General features: G+C 35.4%; 1 protein-coding gene and 1 long non-coding RNA gene across 6 annotated transcripts; one reads left to right on the forward strand and one right to left on the reverse strand.

The window, feature by feature from the left end:
• Window positions 1-1,401: 1,401 nt before the first annotated feature.
• On the reverse strand, window positions 1,402-7,619 carry LOC138944176 (uncharacterized). Of its 2 annotated transcripts, none has more exons than XR_011448666.1 (3): window positions 7,185-7,619; window positions 5,731-6,145; window positions 1,402-1,476 (listed from the first exon to the last, which is right to left on the reverse strand). It is a non-coding gene; the product is annotated as an uncharacterized lncRNA (long non-coding RNA). The 2 variants fall into 2 exon arrangements; XR_011448665.1 differs by having other exon boundaries at window positions 7,164-7,619.
• Window positions 7,620-12,309: 4,690 nt separating this feature from the next.
• On the forward strand, window positions 12,310-17,568 carry Thada (Thyroid adenoma-associated protein homolog). 4 transcript variants are annotated; one of them, XM_070315090.1, is made up of 15 exons: window positions 12,310-12,549; window positions 12,700-12,840; window positions 12,914-13,555; window positions 13,675-13,781; window positions 13,882-14,191; window positions 14,267-14,512; window positions 14,596-14,717; window positions 14,859-14,958; window positions 15,050-15,328; window positions 15,400-15,597; window positions 15,684-15,868; window positions 15,944-16,499; window positions 16,632-16,785; window positions 16,858-17,117; window positions 17,199-17,568. In XM_070315090.1, the coding sequence occupies exons 1-15, from the start codon at window positions 12,373-12,375 to the stop codon at window positions 17,508-17,510; spliced, it is 3,789 nt and encodes a 1,262-aa protein (XP_070171191.1). In that variant the 5' UTR covers window positions 12,310-12,372; the 3' UTR covers window positions 17,511-17,568. The 4 variants fall into 4 exon arrangements, with proteins under 4 accessions (XP_070171191.1, XP_070171190.1, XP_070171193.1 ...); XM_070315089.1 differs by having other exon boundaries at window positions 14,596-14,958; XM_070315092.1 differs by lacking the exon at window positions 17,199-17,568 and having other exon boundaries at window positions 14,596-14,958; window positions 16,632-16,789; window positions 16,858-17,005.
• Window positions 17,569-20,048: the final 2,480 nt, after the last annotated feature.

Consider the following 20,048-nt stretch of genomic DNA (forward strand, 5'->3'; position numbering starts at 1 on the left):
ACCCATCTAATCCGCGCTACTGGCACCTTACTTTCAAAAATCGGAAGTTTTATTAACAGTTCTATTTGCATCCCGAAGAGTTCTATCGATAAGTATTAAGGCCCGAAGCTGTAAAACCAAAAATGAAAAAGTTCTGGCCACTTTTAGTTATACGCTCTTAAAAAATTTCTAAGTCCCGAGGGGTTGATATTTTTTTCTAATTTTCGAAGTTCCAATGGTAGTTCTATTTGCATCCCGAAGAGTTCTATCGATAAGTATTAAGGCCCGAAGCTGTAAAACCAAAAATGAACAAGTTCTGGCCACTTGGGCCAAGCAGTGGTATCAACGCAGAGTACTAGTGGCCAGAACTTTTTCATTTTTGGTTTTACAGCTTCGGGCCTTAATACTTATCGATAGAACTCTTCGGGATGCAAATAGAACTACCATTGGAACTTCGAAAATTAGAAAAAAATATCAACCCCTCGGGACTTAGAAATTTTTTAAGAGCGTATAACTAAAAGTGGCCAGAACTTTTTCATTTTTGGTTTTACAGCTTCGGGCCTTAATACTTATCGATAGAACTCTTCGGGATGCAAATAGAACTGTTAATAAAACTTCCGATTTTTGAAAGTAAGGTGCCAGTAGCGCGGATTAGATGGGTTTTGTGACGATAAATTACTTTCTACAGAATTTAATCGTCAGAACTATTGACAGAATGTGTCTAGGCTGTAAAACTCCACGGAATCCTACTCCCCCATGATCAAATATTCGAAATACGATGAGATGCTATCAGATGTTACCGGAAGTTAGCATCTCATTTCTTAAAAATACGATTTTAATAGTAAATTAGACGGAACTATTGTTAAAACCTATCAAGAACTATGGAACTATGCTGGATGCTAATTAATATGAAGTTTATTTGTGAGATGCTAACACTTGAGATGCAAACTTCACACACGTGATCGACGGCGACTATTATTTTATTTATTTATTATTTATTTATATCACGCTTTTCCTCGTTTTTCCCCTTTCTCGCTGTCATTTTCCCCTTCTCCCCCCCCCCCCTCTCGCTCTCTCTGTCTCTGGATGTTAACCCGGTAGCCTACTTCTCTCGACGACGACGACAGCCCGAAGGCTTTCGAAAATACTTGAACAGCGCGGCTGTTCTCGATCGCGTGTTTGACGTGAGGCGCCAAAAGATAGCCACGACAAATGTCTTTAAAGGAATATTGGCCTCATCATCGGATATTGTAAAATTATATGAGAAATATATATGTATAGAAAAGCAAAATATATATATGCACGTAGATGAGAAATTTGCGCGGATAAAAAAAAACACACACACACACACACGTAAGGCGAATAAAAATAGGAGCCTCTCTCTCTCTCTCTCTCTCTATCTCTATCTCTCTACAGAGAAAAATGCATTTCATTTACTCACCACGTCGGCAACGTTGCCGGAGCCCTCCCTCATGCCATCCCTGTCCGTGTGTCCTCCTGAAAGAGATAGCACATTTTTTTTTTTTTTTTTTTTTTTTTAAAGCATGCTTATCAGTTATATACTGCAATAATCTGTGCCCCCCCCCCCCTTTTTTTTTAAATTGACTTTTGATGAAATTCGAACTGACGAGGCACACAAAGAGAAATATTATTCTATTGCTAAGAAAAATGATTACTCAGTTTACTTTACTTCTTTTAAGTAACAGTTATCTTTAACAAAGACTAATCTATTTTAAGACTTGTCAGAAATTTAAAAAAAAATTCATTAGCATGTATCCGAAAAGAGTAGATATCTTCTTTTGAAGAATATTTTAAAATTTTCTCTGAAGAATAGTCAGAGATATGGTTAATTTATAATTAATAAAATTTGAATAATTAAGAAAAATTTATTAGATGAGAAGAATTTAATTTTCTAATTCAACATTCTTAGATTGAAGTATTAAATTTACTAGGATTCAGAATACATTTCGAATAAATTTGATGAACCTTATGATAGATTTGCGGATATACGAACTTTTGAAATACTTAAAACAAGTAATATTTACTTGTATAAAGTATATGTGTTTTTCTATGGGCAGAGATCATTGGAAATTCTGAATTTTTTTCCGATAGATGGAGACGAAGAAGTCAACAAGGAGAAGAAAGTACGAGAAAAGAAAAGATCCGTTATCACGTGCTCGTGCACAAACGTGCGAATCGTCTACGTTTTGTCGAATTGTCCGAACACGGACAATAAATCGGCAACAATCGGGAAAGAGATGCCGATTGAAATTGCGAAACGATCGATTCGAGTAGAAACTTTTCCATCAGATTTCTACCGTCAAATCATCTACGGCGATCGTTGAAACGGAAAATTCCGTTCGCGTGCTTCTCTCACATCTTTCGAATGTAAATACAGCTAGGAGACAAAAAAAAATTCAGCAAACGGAGTAGTGTCGGACGGGGAATAGTAAGTCTGGTGCTTTTTAAGCTGCGCATGCTCTTAAACATTTTTCCATTTCAAATGAGACGGAACTTAAACTCGAGTGGAAAAAGAGAAAAGAAAAGGAAATTAGATAAAGTACATAAAAAAATCGTCAACACATGTAAAGATGGAACGAAAGGGACACACATGACTCGCTACACGCAATACACAAATAAATATTGTATATGTGTATTCGATATCGTTATTTAAATTACACGGAGACGAGGACGCTTCCGAAATCTTGTAAAATTAGCCGTCAAAATAAACGGTGGGCTCTTTATTTCGCGGATGATATTTATTACTTATCTCATTCTATGTATCTTGCAATAGATAAAAAATAATGCGTTATAAATTAATTTATAATAGCTTGGACAGATAATTACATTTGTAAACATTGAATGATAAATATCTTGCATTATATATCGATATAAAAAATAATGTTAATTAATTTATTATGTATATAATAAATTAATTAACATTATATATAATAGATTAATTAACATTATTTTTTACCAATACACATATATATACAGGATGTCCCATTTTAATCTCCTCAGGCAAATATCTCAAAAAACCAAGCCCGGAAGAGAAAAATGTTTCCGACAAAAGTTGTTTGGTTTCGAGGGGGCCATAAGATGGTGACAATTATTTGACCTTGGAAAATCATTTGAAGGTCATGTGAAGGTCAACTTCAAAATCTTAAATGGAAACCCACATTTTTTATTTAGTATTCTCGTAGCTGACATCGAGAGCTTTCCAAAACACTATAAGAAAGTATTTTGTTATTAATTACTTTTCGAGTTATTTTTATATTTTAATCTGACATCTTTTGATATAAAAAATTAAATATCTCATAAAATATTCAGTTTTCGATAATCTTACCGTAATACTTTTATGTACAGAATAATGAGACGAATTAATTAGTGCCAAAAAAAAAAAACAAATAATTGTTTTAAAAAATACATTGTAAATAATTTTCTTAAAAACAATTTTTGTTTTTTATACTAATTGATTTGTCTCATTATTCTGTACATAGAAGTATTACGGTAAGATTATCGAAAACTGAATATTTTACGAGATATTTAATTTTTTATATCAAAATATGTCAGATTAAAATATAAAATAACTCAAAAAGTACTTAATGAAAAATACTTTATTATAGTGTTTTGGAAAGCTCTCGATGTCAGCTACGAGAATACTAAATAAAAAGTGGGGGTTTCCGTTTAAGATTTTAAAGTTGACCTTCACATGACCTTCAAATGATTTTCCAAGGTCAAGCCAATGGTACCATCTTATGGCCCCCTCGAAACCAAACAACTTTTGTCTGAAACATTTTTCTCTTCCGGGCTTGGTTTTTGAGATATTTGCCTGAGAAGATTAAAATGGGACACCCTGTATACAAGGTGTCTACTTAAATTTTGTAAAAGAGTTCCCTGAAAATTCCCTGATCTTCCAAATATTTTTGTTCAAAATTCCAGATAAAGAGAATATTTTAAAGAATATATTTGCAGTTTTCTAAAATAAGTTTCGTTATCGCACGCGTTTTCTAATGCTTTTCATTCGTACAAAGAAACAAACACAAAAGTTTCAAGCGCTAGATTTATAAATATGTATTGAAAAGAAAGAACAATAATTTCGTTAAGAGAGAAAAATTTTTAACTTGCATAACATTTTCATGTTATTTTTATCATTAAAAATTAAAATAAAGAATACGAATTGCATACTCAATAATTTGTCGAGACATTCAATATATATATAAACGGAGATAGATATATATATTTATAATATATTTTAAACACAAAATTTTCATAATTAGGTTTGCGGATTATCAGAAAATTATCAGAATTTTTTTTTTTTTTTTTTTTTTTGTTAATTTCCCGACTTCTAATAAAATTCCCTGATTTATCCGCACGTACAAAAAAAAAAAAAAAGTCCCTGAGAATTCCAAGTTTTCCATGTCTTTCTAGGAAGTAGATACCCTGTATATACAGGGTGGCCCCGAACATTCCCCAGCCAGGCTTTGTGATCTTATAGGAAATTTAATTCTGAACAAAAAGAAAAAGATTTTCATTTTTTATTTTTATCATTTTTTTCAAGAAATTTATTAAGCTTCGTTCCCCCTTTTCATCTTTTTCCTCTTCCTTCGCCGTCAGAGATTTTTGAGCGATAACCTCGTAAGGAAGCATTTCTCGATCCTTGTTTATAGGAAATTTTTTTTTTATTCAGTATTAAATTTCCTACAAGATCTCGATGTCTGGCTGGGGAACGTTCGGGGGAAAACCACCCTGTATATCTGCACAGAAAGATACATTTGATACTAATGTAATGTGTAAACATCGAATTGTAAAATTGTCGTAGATTCTCGTCCCTGGAATCGATATCAGTATAAAAGGATTGCCAACAAACACGCGAGCCGCCGACTTTTCCACGATACCTTCGCTTGCGAAAGGAGATAGGGGGGGGGGGGGGGAGCGGGCCCCTTCGTGCGACGAAATCGCGTGTGTTCCCCGCTACTACGTCGCTTTCTCGGGAAAGTACGTTTAACCGGAGAGCGCGCGCGTTATACGCGGTGGCGAAATCGTTCGAATCAGCCACTTCTACGACGCTTCGAGCTAGCTTTACTAGCTTCAATGGACTCGGACAATCTCTAGCATCCGTACAACTATCGGTCAGAATCAAGTTCCGTGACGGATTGCTATGAATTTGGGCTGTTATCGTTTATTTTATTTATATCTTATTTTTTTTATACTTTATTTATATATTATTTTTTTGTATTTTATTTATTTTTTTTTTTTTTTTTTTTTTTTTGCGTTTCTCTGCGATATGCAAATTTAAATAGAAGCAAAATTGCATCAATTTGAATGATCGTTTTGCAGCAATGGAATGCGAATTTATTGCATGAAACTATATGACGGTTTCTCGATTACGGATAAAACGCAGATGACAGAAAGAAAGGCGCGATCGAATTATTCGAACGGAACCAATGGCAAAACCGTTTGATCGATTAGCGATGCCCCCGATCGCTCGAATAGGAAAAAAACAATTCGTGCGTGAAACAAATCTCGCTCGTTTCACGGGCAAAAGTAACTGGTTTCCGTTTGTTTTCTTCTCTCGTGCGTATCATGCGCGCGCGCGTGTGTGTGTGTGTGTGTGTGTGTGTCTATGTCTAGCGTTGCTTTACTCGATCATCTCCGATCACGCGCTATTTCGAGAGAACGTGCAAATAAATTTCGCGAGAGGATACCAATAATACCATTCTTCATCCCCGGTTGAGAAACGTCACTCACCTTTTTTACGAATTGGCAAAATCTTGGCGATCCTCGACGCGCCTGCGTAATCCAGATCTCGATCGGGAACTGTCTCCGATTCCTACGTCGTTTCCGATATTCCGTTTTCCACGCTCGCGCGCACCGATATACGACACACACCGATCCTTTCCGCTCTCCTTTCCCCGAGAGAGAGAGAGAGAGAGAATCGCCTCTTTCTCTCCCACCGACACGCGATTCTAACCTCGAACTGTATATACAACACACTGATAACTGACACGAACACAGCGACTCGTCCCGGACACCGACGCGAATGACAGTTGGCGGTCGATCTTCCGTGATCTGTCAGATCCCGGTGAATTTTCGGTCGCACGGACACTCGCGACGATCGAAAGTCTCGGAGTTAATCTCGATCGACTCCTCCGCTCGTATCATACTGAAACACAATGATCGAGAGATGAGAACGCTGGTAAAAGTCCACCTCACTCGCGCTCTATTTATCCTCGATACTCGTTTCGCTTCGCGATTTCTTCGAGCACGGTTTGATAGACGGGCGAAATTTCTCGACGGATCGATATCGAGATTCGAAGAGAGAGAGAGAAAGAAAATACAATTTCCACCGAAATATTACAGCGACTCGTCGCGCGGCTTCGAGTTTCAACAAAGACGAGGTAGTATAACGCACAATACACTCCTTCCTCTCTCTCTCTCTCTCTCTCTCTCTCGTTTCTGCTCCGCCGAGGATCTCGTCTACCTGTCAACTCCGGCGAATTCGAACTTTCGCGCATTCGCGCACGGGCTCGCGCGGGACCGACGAAACAAACCGAAGATAGATAGATAGATAGATAGATAGATAGATAGATAGATAGATAGAGAGAGAAAGAGAGAAAGAGACGCCCTCCAAACGCCAGTGCGTATGTTGCGGCGACAACTGTTCGCGGCGGATCTCCGTCCGTCTGTCCGTCCGTCCGTCCATCCGTCCGTCCATCCGTCCGTCCGTCCGACCGTCCGACCGACGCGACCCGATCGGGACGGGACGAGAGACGGAACGAGGATGAAACGCGACCGGACGGCTTTCTCAAAATCGTCCATACGGCGGCCGCGAGCGCGATTCTCTCGCGGTTATAACGGGGGAGAAGAGAGAGAGAGAGAGAGAGAGAGAGAGAGAGAGAGAGAGAGAGAGAGAGAGAGAGAGAATGGCAAAGAGGCGAAAGAGAGAGCGTCGGACGAGCACACGGATATACGCGCACATACGACTTTTCAAAAATACCACGCACCGACCAATCGGGGCGGGATTCGGCGCGGCCGCGATACGAAGAGAGAGAGAGAGAGAGAGAGAGAGAGAGAGAGAGAGAGAGAGAGAGAGAGAGAGAGAGAGAGAGAGAGAGAGCAGAAGACAGAGAAGAACCGAAGGAGAAGAAACACAGAGCCGTTACGCGCGCGCGCGCCCATACCCGTTTATGCCCGTTCCTCACCGTTGATACACACACACACGCTTATACGCGTGTACGCACTTGTACACGCACACGCTCACTTATTCGCGATACAACACATATATATATATATATATAAGGCGCTGCCGCGCTCGCGCACACAGCGCGCGAGCGCGCCGGATCGTGTCGCCGCCGCGACGACGCGTCCTCGGGCTCGCGTCCGCGCACTCTCTCTCTCTCTCTCTCTCTCTCCCTCTCGCTCGACACCGGCGTTTCGCGTCGATCCGCCTTCCTCGAAGGGATCGGTCACTCGCGCAACCGCTCGAGCCGCATCGGGGAAATTTACATCGGTAAACCGGGACGAGAGAGAGCGCGCGCATCCGACAATTTACGTATCTTCTACGGCTTGAACGGCGAACGGCGGGAGCAAGCGGACGGACCGACCGACCGACCGACCGTCCGACCGGCCGAGGTAACTTAAACTGAACGCCAGCGCGCCTACGGGAAAACGAGATTCATGCCTTCGTGCCGGCGGAGACGCGACGCCGGCCAATCAGCGCTAGGCTTTACGCCGGCCGGCCAATCGGCGCGAGGGCTAACCTGGCGAACGGTTATCCCAGGTGCAGTCGGTAAGGCGCCATTGCGCTGGCACGTTACCTGCTTGATGGGCGCAGCGAGGGGGGCGAGGGGGGGAGGGGACGAGCGACCGACGAGGAAGAAAGGGAGAGAGAGAGAGAGAGACAAAGAATGTTTGAAGAAACGACCGAATTGTATCGGGGATCGTAATCGAGCGCGACGCTCGTTTCTTCGCGCCGATTTTTCGCGATGATAAGAAGCGACGAAGACATGCCCCGTCCGGTTATAAAGAGACGCCTCTATATCTTTTTTCGATCATCCTAGACGCCGATATCGAGATCGACGTGGGTGGTTCCGCTTCCTTTGCGCGCATATATACGCGGATCGTTTCTCTTTTAAACGCGCTCGGTATTTAATCTGATTATAAGAGTAGATTGCGTGAAAGTATTATTAGATGTAACAATAAAAGAGAGAAGGGGAAAGAGAGAAATCATTTCTTTTATGTATGCACAATATATGTGTATGCGAGAGATTAAATCATCCAACACAATGCTAAGTAATTATATATATATATATGTACAGGGTGGGGCGTTTATAATGATATAAAAAAAATGATTTCGATTAGCATTTCTTAATCGCGTTTTATGATTAATTTATAATATCAATAATTTTGATAATTTATAATATATATTAATTTATTATAATATTATTATAATATTATAATATTTATCTATAAATAAACGACAAAGAGAGAAGCCTCTATCTTATATAATATCATTTTCTAATGATAAGCATATCGCATTATTGCGAATATCAACGAGTCTATCATCTTTCTGCTGACTCACTTCGATGCGTTTTATTCAAACGTCGCTGTATAATATTTACGTGCATAAAATTTAAAAAAAAAAAAGAAAAAAAAATCGTTCAAATTACAAGTACGATTGATACAATGATTTAAGAAAAAAAAATAAAGCGTGAAAAATTCTCTTCTCTCTAAATATCTGTTGTCTTTGAAATATATTCTCAAATCTCTCTCTCTCTCTCTCTCTCTCTCTCTCTCTCTCTCTCTCTCTCTCTCTCTCTCTCTGACAACAGAAAAGAAAGACTCGCAGACTTTAAAGTTCTATATTGAAACGGATCTAAAGCACGTCCGAAAGATTAGGACATTTTCGTTGACATTTCCACGTTGACGTAATCTCGACGTTAATACTGTCCGGGGAATTCGCATTGTTTATCCGGCGGGTCGGAAGGAAGATTTTCTCGTTTCCGAATTCGAAATGATGATCGACGTAGCGGCGTGTGGAATTTAATTGTAGAGACTAGTCGATTGCCCCCGCGAAGCCCCGTAACTCCTCGCTAATTGAATCTGACAGGGGGAAGGGAAGCGAAGGGGGGTTCGGCCAGTAAATCGAATTAGCAGTTACCTCGGTTATTTACCAGCATCAGACGATTCTCCGCGAGATATGTTCCGCTCAAGTGATTCAAGAGAGAGAGAGAGAGAGAGAGAGAGAGAATTCTCTCTTGCTACAGCACAAACGTCCCACGGTGAAATGAGAAACGAAGCGCGGAATTGGTCGACGAAGACATTGCGCATGTCGCACGGGACACACGTTGTCTCTTATTCGTCTTGTAAACATATCCGTCGAGCATTCGCGCGACTGGAAAAACAAGAATGAAAAAAAGAATTAAATACAATGGCGGAGAAAAATTGATCTTCAACGTGTGACATTCCGTATTATATCTAAAGATAAGTAGGTAAAGGTACACTCTCCGATTCAAGGGAAGATTTTTCAAAACGGTGATCCCAATGTTAAAAATCTCATTCCCAAATTACGAATTCAATTCTACAGATTTCTTTCGTATCAAGTATACAGCTTCTCGATTTTTATTCTTTAAAAAAAAAAAAAAAAAAAATATTCGATTGCATCTTTTCTTAAACGTGATCAATAGCTCAGTTATCTTATCTGATTGTAAAGAACATTGCATTTTTCGATCTCGAGAGGATAAATCTGTAAATAGAATATATATGTGAGAGCGGGATTTTTTTTATGATAAATAACAAAATTTCCAGCTAATTTTCAAATGACGATTAATTACGCAGATTACGCGGCTCTCGGGTAATCGTAGATGGCCACATTTACGGTTAAAACGGAAGGTAGAGACTTCGGTTGGAGAATAAGCTCTCGTCGGAAATGTTCTGGGATTCTTCCCAGGACGACGGGCAATTAAAATAACGAAACACAACAGCTCTCGTGTAATTCTCAAAAAGATACATCCCTTCCCGCGATACGTGCATTAACGAAGACATTATACCATTGCCTGTGCTTGATCTCGTATTTAGGAATAAGGTAAGAACATGAGACGTTACGTAGTGTAATTTCTTGACTTTCTTTAGAGAAATATACAAGGATTGCGATTTTTATATAATTTATATTTGAATTCATCGGGCTTTTTTTTTTTTTTTTTTTTTTAAGTAAACTATTTGTTCATCGCGCGAATCTAATTTAATTTTATAAAACATAATGGATTTAGATATAGTATTTTAAATTTCTTTATATAAAAAAAAAAAAAAATTTCTACGATTAAATCTTTTTTTAATAATTATTTGGCATGGATAATTTAAAATTAGAAAAATTTCAATTATCATAAAATATATTTTACACATACTTTATCATCCATACGCAAACCATGAAAAGAGCATCTAAATTATGCAATTATGACTTAAACATTTGCAAGATATATTAAAAGGTCGTCGCTGTTTTACGGAATTAGTTATATTGTGCTTGATTAATATTTTTCTCCAATTTTATTCGACATTTTATTCGATCGTCGATTGTAAATATTCATAACAAGAATTCTTCGTACGAATTTATCACGAGAGAGAAAAGATTTCACAATAATAATTGCGATTATATTATAAGATGGATTGACCTAATCGTGTCGGAGCGCACCATGAAAGTGATTCTCCTCATGAAATTGTTTTGTAATGAACAAAGATTATTAAAGAGCGAAATTGCAATCTTCCGAATAACAGAGAAATCAGTTTCAGTTGAATCAAATTTACAAGGCAAGTTGCATATTACGTAAATATAAATACGACTACTTAACAACGTTTGAAAGACTTTGCAAAGAACTGATAGAAGGAGGAAAAAATTTATTCCATTATTTTTCTCACAAATAATGTTATATAATAAAATATAAAAAAGGGAATATGTGTCTGAAAAAAAATATTAATGAAATATTTTAGAAAATATAATTTTATCAAAAATATAAATAAATAATATTAAATTAATTTTGTGTTAATTATTATGTAAATTGTTTCTTAAGAAGTAAGATATATTGGTACATGGTAAAAATATAGATATGCAATAAACATTATTATAGTGCAAAATATAAAATGCAAACAATAAATTCTTTATTTATATATTATCAAATATGAATATTATTATCATTTTGCAATATATAATGTCTAGTTATTTGAAATAGGAAGAACATAGTCGACGTATTAATTTTTTAGAATATTAAAAGTATCTCAAAAGGGATTACAAAAGCTCTTTTTTATTTTTTTAAGAAAAAAATAAACATCATTATAATACCATGATAATAATATGTAATTAATAGCAAGAACAAATTATCGATATTTTATGATAAAATTAGAGATATCTTTTTTCCACATTTTTTTTTTTTTAATGAAAATTAATGACGAAATGAATTGCCAATTCAAATTGTTTTTTGGAAATCTTTGAAAAGGATATTTTGTGATTAAAGTTTCAAATTAATGATAAGACGTAATACACGTCATGTAGCGTGCGCAAATCGACAAAAGATTATACCGTGTTTTTTTTTTTTTTTAATTTAGCGACAGCCATATTCGTCTAGACATAAAGCCGAGATATGTGTGTAACATATATCGCCAAGATAAGTCTGTCTAGAAAATAAATGCGACAGGTTTATATACAGTAGAATATCAGAGCTACAATATATACATATATAGTGTGTGATTTATACGCACAATGTGCACTAGGCAGTAAAAGCGCCTTTAGTATTTACGAGATGTATTATTTAGAAGCAAGCAAACACTAAATGTCAAAAAAATAAATAAATAAATATAAATCATATTCTTTCTAAAGAGAAAAAAAAAACAACAATAAAAATAAAAAGTGCACAATTAACATCTATTATTTATTGTAGAGATAAAACATTTCAAATATCTTCGAAAAATAACGATCGAAAGAATACACATTTTAATTGCTACAATTTGTTTTTGTGTATTTCGAATATATTGAAAATATTATTTTTAAATATTTTGAAACACATGTGCTGGAGATAAAAATTTAACATTATTTAATTATTATTACTTAATTACTTATCAATATCAAATATTTAAATATAATTTTTTTTTTTTTTTTTTTTTTTTTTTTTTTTTTTTTTAATAAAGTGTATGTTTCGAAAATCGAGAGAACATCTATATCGGATAATCGATTTTATATTGATTAAAAGAGAAATTAGCGAGTATCGGTAAAAAAGCGTGTGTATATTATATATTAAATTGCACTAAAGATGGCATTATATGAATGTGTCAAAAATTCCAACCTAGAAAGATATTCATTGTACGTCACACAACATCACATGTACAATATTGCCGATTTAAAGAATGGAATTAAAAAATATGAACGAGGAGGAACTTTATAGATTATTAAATGACCTAAGAATATTGAAACGAAAGGGCGAGTTGGATACCGATGAGAAATTGGCGCAGCAAGCTGTCAAATGGCGAAATACTTTGGAATACTCTGCTTTAGAAACATGTATCAGATATTACAGTGAAAAGGTAACAATTTATCTGGAATTAACAATAATTTGCTTTAATAAAGAAATTATATATTTTATAAATAATATCCATTTTTAAAATTTACACACAAAAAGATTTCAAAGTCAAGTAATAAAGAAACAGCTTCACACACATTGTTTTGTTACACAGTGTAGATTAGAGATGTTGGCACTCTTAGTGGAATCAAAGAAAAGCACTTTACGTTTTACACGCGTGGAGCTTGATACGATTCTGTTATGGTTACGGTATAATCTGTGTGAAAAAATGGAATATATACCCTTTGTGAAGAAGGTACAAGGTATATTGGCATTGTCTTTTTATTTATCAAAATCTCATGTAAATTAAATCTATATTCTCTGTACAGGCTTTAAAGCGATTGAAAGATAGTTTGGCTGTTATGCAGAGACAATTGATTCAAGAAGAAAACATGAGAAATCGTCATAAAGAACAAAATAGTCTTAATGAAACATATGAAAATGCTTTAGCTTTATCTTATAAAACGTCCGAGGAAATTGAACAGAATATAACAGATTACACTATATTCTTTGTAAACTTGCGTGAAATATGTGTCAACAATTTATATCCAGATGCAACGTACAGTCGTAGACGATCCAGTTTGCAGATACTTGTACTTGCGCAGCATCTACTTTGTAATGAATTCAAAGACATAAAATGGACTAAGAAACAAGCTGAAACAATATTTCAGTGTTTATTACTGGATACATATGAAACAAATAAGGAAATGGCATATCAAATATTAATGTCTATTGATACAATGTTATTGTGCTTAGATTTGGAATCTCAGGTTCATCTAATAATTAAAATTGCACTTGAATTAGGTAATAGCATACGACCAATAGACAGTATTACAGCCACATATATGTTAAAAATATCCAAATTATCTCCTGTTATAAGAAATGTACTTTGCGATTATTGCAATACAGATGACAATGTTATAGAGGATATAACATTACAATTAGTGTTGCTATTGTATAAAAAATTGCATGTATGTATATATAAAACATCACGTTTCTTCTATCATTAAAAATTTCTAATTCATAAATTTATTAATTTGTCATACAAATTAATAATATATAGAATACTTTATTATTCTTATTTTTTCAGGAAGCATTAGCTTTAGCAAAACAGAACATAGGAATGGCAATTGTTAAATGTTCCTTATATGGATATTTATTCTGCATGAGAAGCTTGCTCTTTGATTGTGATTTAAGGTAACTAAGAGAAAAAATGTGCTCTATTACTAATTTTTTTACGAACTTGGTTGATGATATGTTTATGTAATCTCTTTTCTTTTTTTTCTTTTTTTTGTAGTGGCCTAGGAACAGACAATTTATGGCAAAATACCATAGCCAATATTATATTATTGTGTTTTGAATTAAATCATACTGTTTCTGTGATAGTAAATAATTCCTCGCCAGAAGGACATTTACCTATGGACTTGAAATTATTAAACTTTAACGACGATACATTATTTCCTGAAAAAGAAACTATAACGCCACAAATGGTATTACTGTGTTCTTGGCATACTGTTAAAGAAGTCAGTCAATTGTTTGGGCTGTTGGCTAGCAAGGCATCGATACAAACTAGTGAATCTATAAATAGATTACTAACGGAGGAACAAGTAAGATATACATATATCTATATGTACACACATTTTCATACCTGAACAAGGCATAATATAGTGATATGTTAACAGATCGAACATATAATGAAACATCTGGTTTTGTTATTATGCGAAACGAAACACAGAGGCGCGTTTGAACAGGTGTATGTTGGTTTTTATCAAGTATGTGCGCGGTTATGGCGATTAAAAAACACGACTTTAAACGCACTTCCTATACATTGGTTGTATGATATCTTAATAGGTATCACAGGATTAATGCCGAGATATTCGAAATTATGTGCAACAAGAAGAAGCGCAGGAGTACCGTTTATGATACAGGTTTGAGCAAAAATAAAGGATGAAATCTTATCAAACAAAGATTTCAGAGAATAATGCTAAAACAAATTTATCTCAAAATATAGGCAGTGCTATCCTCAGAACCAAAACTCCATGATAATTCAAATGGGTCTGCGTTTCATTCTGTTATGAAAATTTTATTACAATTTTCGATGCTTGAAGACACAATTAGTTGGCAAAAAGTAAAGTGCGTTATATGTAAGAATACAATATTTTCCAAATACGAGCATTCAATGGAACCAATAATAGAAAATAGTAATCAATTCAATTATAAGGAAACTAATTTTGATGTAACCGGGATAAAAACTCATTCTATGAATATTCTTAGAGCTTTGTTCAGACATTCTCAACTTGGTGATATGGTCAAGAATTATATTGCGGATGGTTTGATAGTGGCATTTAGAAATTATGATAGTAGAACATGGACGGTAAGTAATGGCTGAATTATTTTTGTATGAAAAATATGAATATTATTCATATGAATAATTAATTTACAAAGAGAATAATTTTGAAATACAGGAACGTAACGCGGCCACATTATTGTTTAGTGCACTTATAATTCGAATTTTTGGCGTTCAAAGAACCAAGGATCACATTAATTTGACGACAGATAACAAAATGACAGGGAGAATATTTTTTGAAAGATATCCTCATCTTCTGCCTTTTATTCTGGATGAATTGCAAACTTTCGTATCGATTAATGATATCATGATAAAATCGAATGTGCAAGCAATTTTACTGTTATTGTCACGGTTGTACATTAATTATCATTTCGATGGAACAAATATTGTTTGGAAGGTATTTATAAAAAATCCAATCTTTTTGCTGTTTGTTAGAGATAAACAATGTGATGACAAGTATGTTTCCAGATAAATGAAATTGTTAATTTGGTATCACAATGCGCTAAAAGTCCTGTACATAAAACACGTGAACTTGCAGCTAGAGCTCTAGTGCCGCTATTAACGGAAAACACAGCTCAGATTTTTATGAAAAAGTTATTTCTCGTTTTATGCACAGCACAAGATACTAGGATCTCTGCAAATCTAATGCATGGCTATTTACTACAGGCAAGTACATAAAAACTGAACGATTGAATGATTAGAATATTAACTAGAATTATTAAAATATTATTTCTGATATTAAAAATTTGTAGATATTAGAGATTTTAACAAGATTGCCATCAATTCAGTTGATAAAATCTGACGTTACTGATTTTTTCAATGCAACAGATTGGATATTGAAAGGATTGGAGAAAAGAACCAATGGATTCGGTTGTTTTTCAATAGCTACTGTATACATCGATATTCTTCATGAATTATACAATATAGATAAAAATATGTAAGATAATCATTTCGCGATATCTATAACTCTTGAGATAAACTTATTTTAATACAATTTTTCATATTTTTGCAGAATCGAAAGCTGTAAGATAGAGGATATGTTGCAAAGATTGCGGCAACATTTAATCGAAAAAGATCTATTAAGAAAAAGGCCAGGGGAACAAATGTACAAAATATCCGTAATCAAATTTATATTATGCGTCGAAAAAAATTCGAATTTTTTACAAACGATGTACAATGGACAAAGTAAAGCACTCAGCATATATTCACAGCTTTTGATTGTGCCAGAAGCAGAAATACAAAGTATCGCGTGGACCACTTTTTTCGAAATACTCAAGATAGAAGAATCGGATCAGCAAAGAATGTATTTGTGTGCTTGTGCTACTGATGCACTTTCCAAATTTAAAGATTTTCATAAATATAATCCTAAATTGCAAGATGCAATTTTCGATTTCTTGTATAACTGTCTAATGGACGTAGATGTGTGTCATTTTGCCAATAGGCATAGAATTTGTACCTTAGTTTTGAGAATAATGTATTTAGATGATGCGAACCATGTATATTCTCAACGTATTTGTTATTTAAGATTGTTAGCCAAATGTTTGGTGGCATTACCTCAGGAGTTGAAGGTTTGTTGATTATTTTGCATTTTTATATTTCTTAAATTTTTCCTTTTTTTTTTTTCGTAAACTGATTATTTTTATATTTTTACTATATTTTTTCGGCATCTTTGTAATATATATTTGTATGTCTATTTTAAGATCGTAGTGCTTAGAATGGAGCATATAGAGGATATCTATAGAAAAGTCTGTGACAGCAGTTGGATTGGTTCGTTACATAAAGATCTCAGATCGTCGGTTTTCGAAATATTGTATGATCTTTTTATCAAGGATAATATTGATTCCGAACATTGTCGTAGGTTTGAATTAATCATTGGTACAATTGAATTTACATAAGAATGTAATATAAGAGGTAATGTGTTTACAGATCCTATATTGGATTGGTGGACAATGCTGTTACAATTATTAGTTGACGATAATGCGGACGTTCGACACGAAGCATCCAAGTTAATTTGCAAAATTAAACCGCGCAACGAATTGGTGTGCATCGAGAGTACTCTGTTGATATTTTTTCAGAAATTTAACAAAATAGTCGCTAAAAAATATCCCGCAATAGCGCTTAGTGCTTTATTCTGTTGGAGTATTTCGTTATTAGGTGATGCAGATTACGAAATGGACGAAACAGATGTAAGTAAACATGCATTGCTAGTTATAATTGAAGAGACCCAAATTCTATCTTTAGTATTACAATTCGAATGTTTGAATTAGGTATTCAACAAATGTAGGAATTACGATGTCTTCGAACCTGTAAAGATATCAAAATTATGCTTCAACTTGACGAAATTGATAATGCAACGACATTTCATCAATAGAACAGTCCAGTTATCACCAGACGCTGTGAGATGGATAAATTATCGTTTAGATACCGATTTTTCTCCATTATTGTCCTTTAAAGATATCGTGCGCAATTATAGAAACAACGTGCCGACACTCGAGAAGAAACTGGATGAAATTTTAGATCCAATGTACAAAGACAAATTACTGCAAGTTTTAGCATACGAAAAATATATATCGTTATAGTGTCGAAAATTTCCGCGCATTTTTATCATAATTCTGTACCTAATTATATATATTATGAATAAATATATAAATTTGATAAAAAATTCATGCGTTTTAGCAAGAGTGTGTCCCGAGCTGAGCGAAACATAGCAAAAGTATATCATAAACAAGAAATGCAAATTTTTAGATCATTCTTTTTCTGAGAAAAATATAATATAATGGAAATAACGATATATAAATAAACGAGTTACATCTTTCTCTCCTTCTCTCTCTCTCTCTCTCTCTCTCTCTCTCTCTCTTTCTCTCGATCAATGCATTTCAATATTTTTAATTTCGTTGATTACAAAAGTATGATAACGAAATGTATTGTTTCAATAATTTTTATAAAAATATTTCAAAGTTCATTTCACTTCGCATTAAATAATATTCGTTTACCTGCGCTTTTTCATTTCTTTCATTTTTTTTCTCTCAAAATCAAAAAATTATAAATTTTTATATATATATATATATATATATAATTATATTTTAAATTAAACGCAACTAAGATCGCGCATGCGCAAACAGACTACGTAGCTTCGATTGTATCGATATTCTCGAGAATAGCGATTCTTCGATATTGCGATTCTCGAAGTATCGTTTTTGAAACATAGTCATTTCGTGCATGGAACGCGTCGCGAATCGCTCCGTATTTTTCACGATTATTATCCTTCAAAAAGTAAATCCCGCGAATGAAGAGTCGAAAGTATCTCGTAAATTGGTCGCGTCGTAACATAAACATCGTGTGCAATCGTCACTACGCGTTGATGTTGATGTAGCGATTTCAATATCGACGATCCATCATCTTGCGTGCATCGTCCTCGGGTATTTCGGGATATCTTATCGAAATAACAATAAAGATGCTCAATCATAAGGTACGCATATATATATAACAATAATAACAATATTTCCATCATCAGTATCAGCTGCAAATTTTATATTTTATTCAATAAGCATTGTGTAAAACATATATATAAATATCTTGATATTTTTATGTTTTTATCTCTTTTATTTTTATCTTTTCATCCGGAAATAATCCCTTCTCGCGAATTACAATCCCAGACAGCACAGAAAATAATTATGATAAATATTTTTCACTATTTATTTTTTAAAATATTATATAAATATTTTATACATATTTCGTACACATCAAGAAAAATATCATAAAACTTTATTTAATATATTTTTAAAATATAGACTAAATATTTTATATAATATTTATGATAAGTAAAAAATTAATATTTATAGTAATATTTTGTGAATATTTTTCACAAAATATTTTTCGAATCTATGATCTATCAAATCTAAGATCGCAAAAATATTTATAAAATATTCAAATAATTGTTATAAATATTGTGTGCTCTGTCTGGGACGCCATATATTATTATTATTTCATCTCCATCGCCCTTCTATCAAATCATATATTTCACGATTAATATAAATAATAAACGAAGAATCATGCTTATTTAAATTATCTATTAATAATTAGATAAATAATGTTCCCTCGCAAATTAGAAGACAGTATTAATTATTTCTTTCATCCCTTCTATCACGCATCATATACATATGCATAATTTCTAATTATTCATAAATTGGCAGAAATATGGGGGAAATTTCGGGAGAAGCTTCGCGGGCTCGCCGCGCGGCGTCGCCACCGGCGGTTCGCCCGCGACGCGGCGAACCGGGCCGACTCGGGCCGAGCGATGCCGACTCGCACGCGTAATTCGCGACGCGACGTGCTGCCGTGCGAGTACAGCTTCGTCGTTTGCTCGTCGTATTTTCTTTTGCGTATCTCGCGTCTTCGCGCGGGTGACCGTTCGCTTTTCGCGCGCCGTCCACGCTTATCGCCCCATGTCCGATTGGTGACGGCGCGTCGGCGCGCCTCCCCGCCGGCTTCGAAGATTCCGAAAAACGAGGCGCACACCCTCCACCGCGCTTCCCTCGACACGATCGGTGTGTTAACCGAGTAGCGAGTAGTGTCCGTGGCTCCTTTGCGGCTGGTGCGTTCCGTGAGGAAGAGTTGGAGGAGGCATGGAGTGCGTTCAGTGCGCCCGTTTCAAATTGTCACGGGCCGTTACCTCAGCCCCGTTCGCCGCAGCAAGGTGAGCGTGTCTCGTGTCGCGCTTTACTCGCCGAGAAACAGGGGGCATTTCTCTCGTCTCGTCTCGTCTCGTCTCGTCTCGTCTCGTCTCGTCGCGAGCGGGAATCGCTCCGAGAGGGAAAGAGAGCACGGAGCTCTACTCTACACCTTCCTGCTCTCTTTCTCTATCCCTCTCCACCGTTCGGTACCTGACCTACTTGCGTGCGCGAGCTGTCACCCTACGGTCGGTACTTCAATACACAATTCCGACTGGTCGGTCTTTTCAGAGCATATACATATATATATACACACACACACACACACACATATATACACATACTCGCGCGAAATCTTATCGCGGAAAAGAGCCAGCTGTGCTAAGAGAGCCGCGTGAAGGGTAGACGAAGGGGAGGGGGGAGTACTCTGCGTTGATACCACTGCTT

This window comes from Polyergus mexicanus, unplaced genomic scaffold, assembly GCF_030449975.1.
Source record: "Polyergus mexicanus isolate NDT 795.1 unplaced genomic scaffold, iyPolMexi1.0 SCAF_108, whole genome shotgun sequence".
Taxonomy (NCBI): domain Eukaryota; kingdom Metazoa; phylum Arthropoda; class Insecta; order Hymenoptera; family Formicidae; genus Polyergus; species Polyergus mexicanus.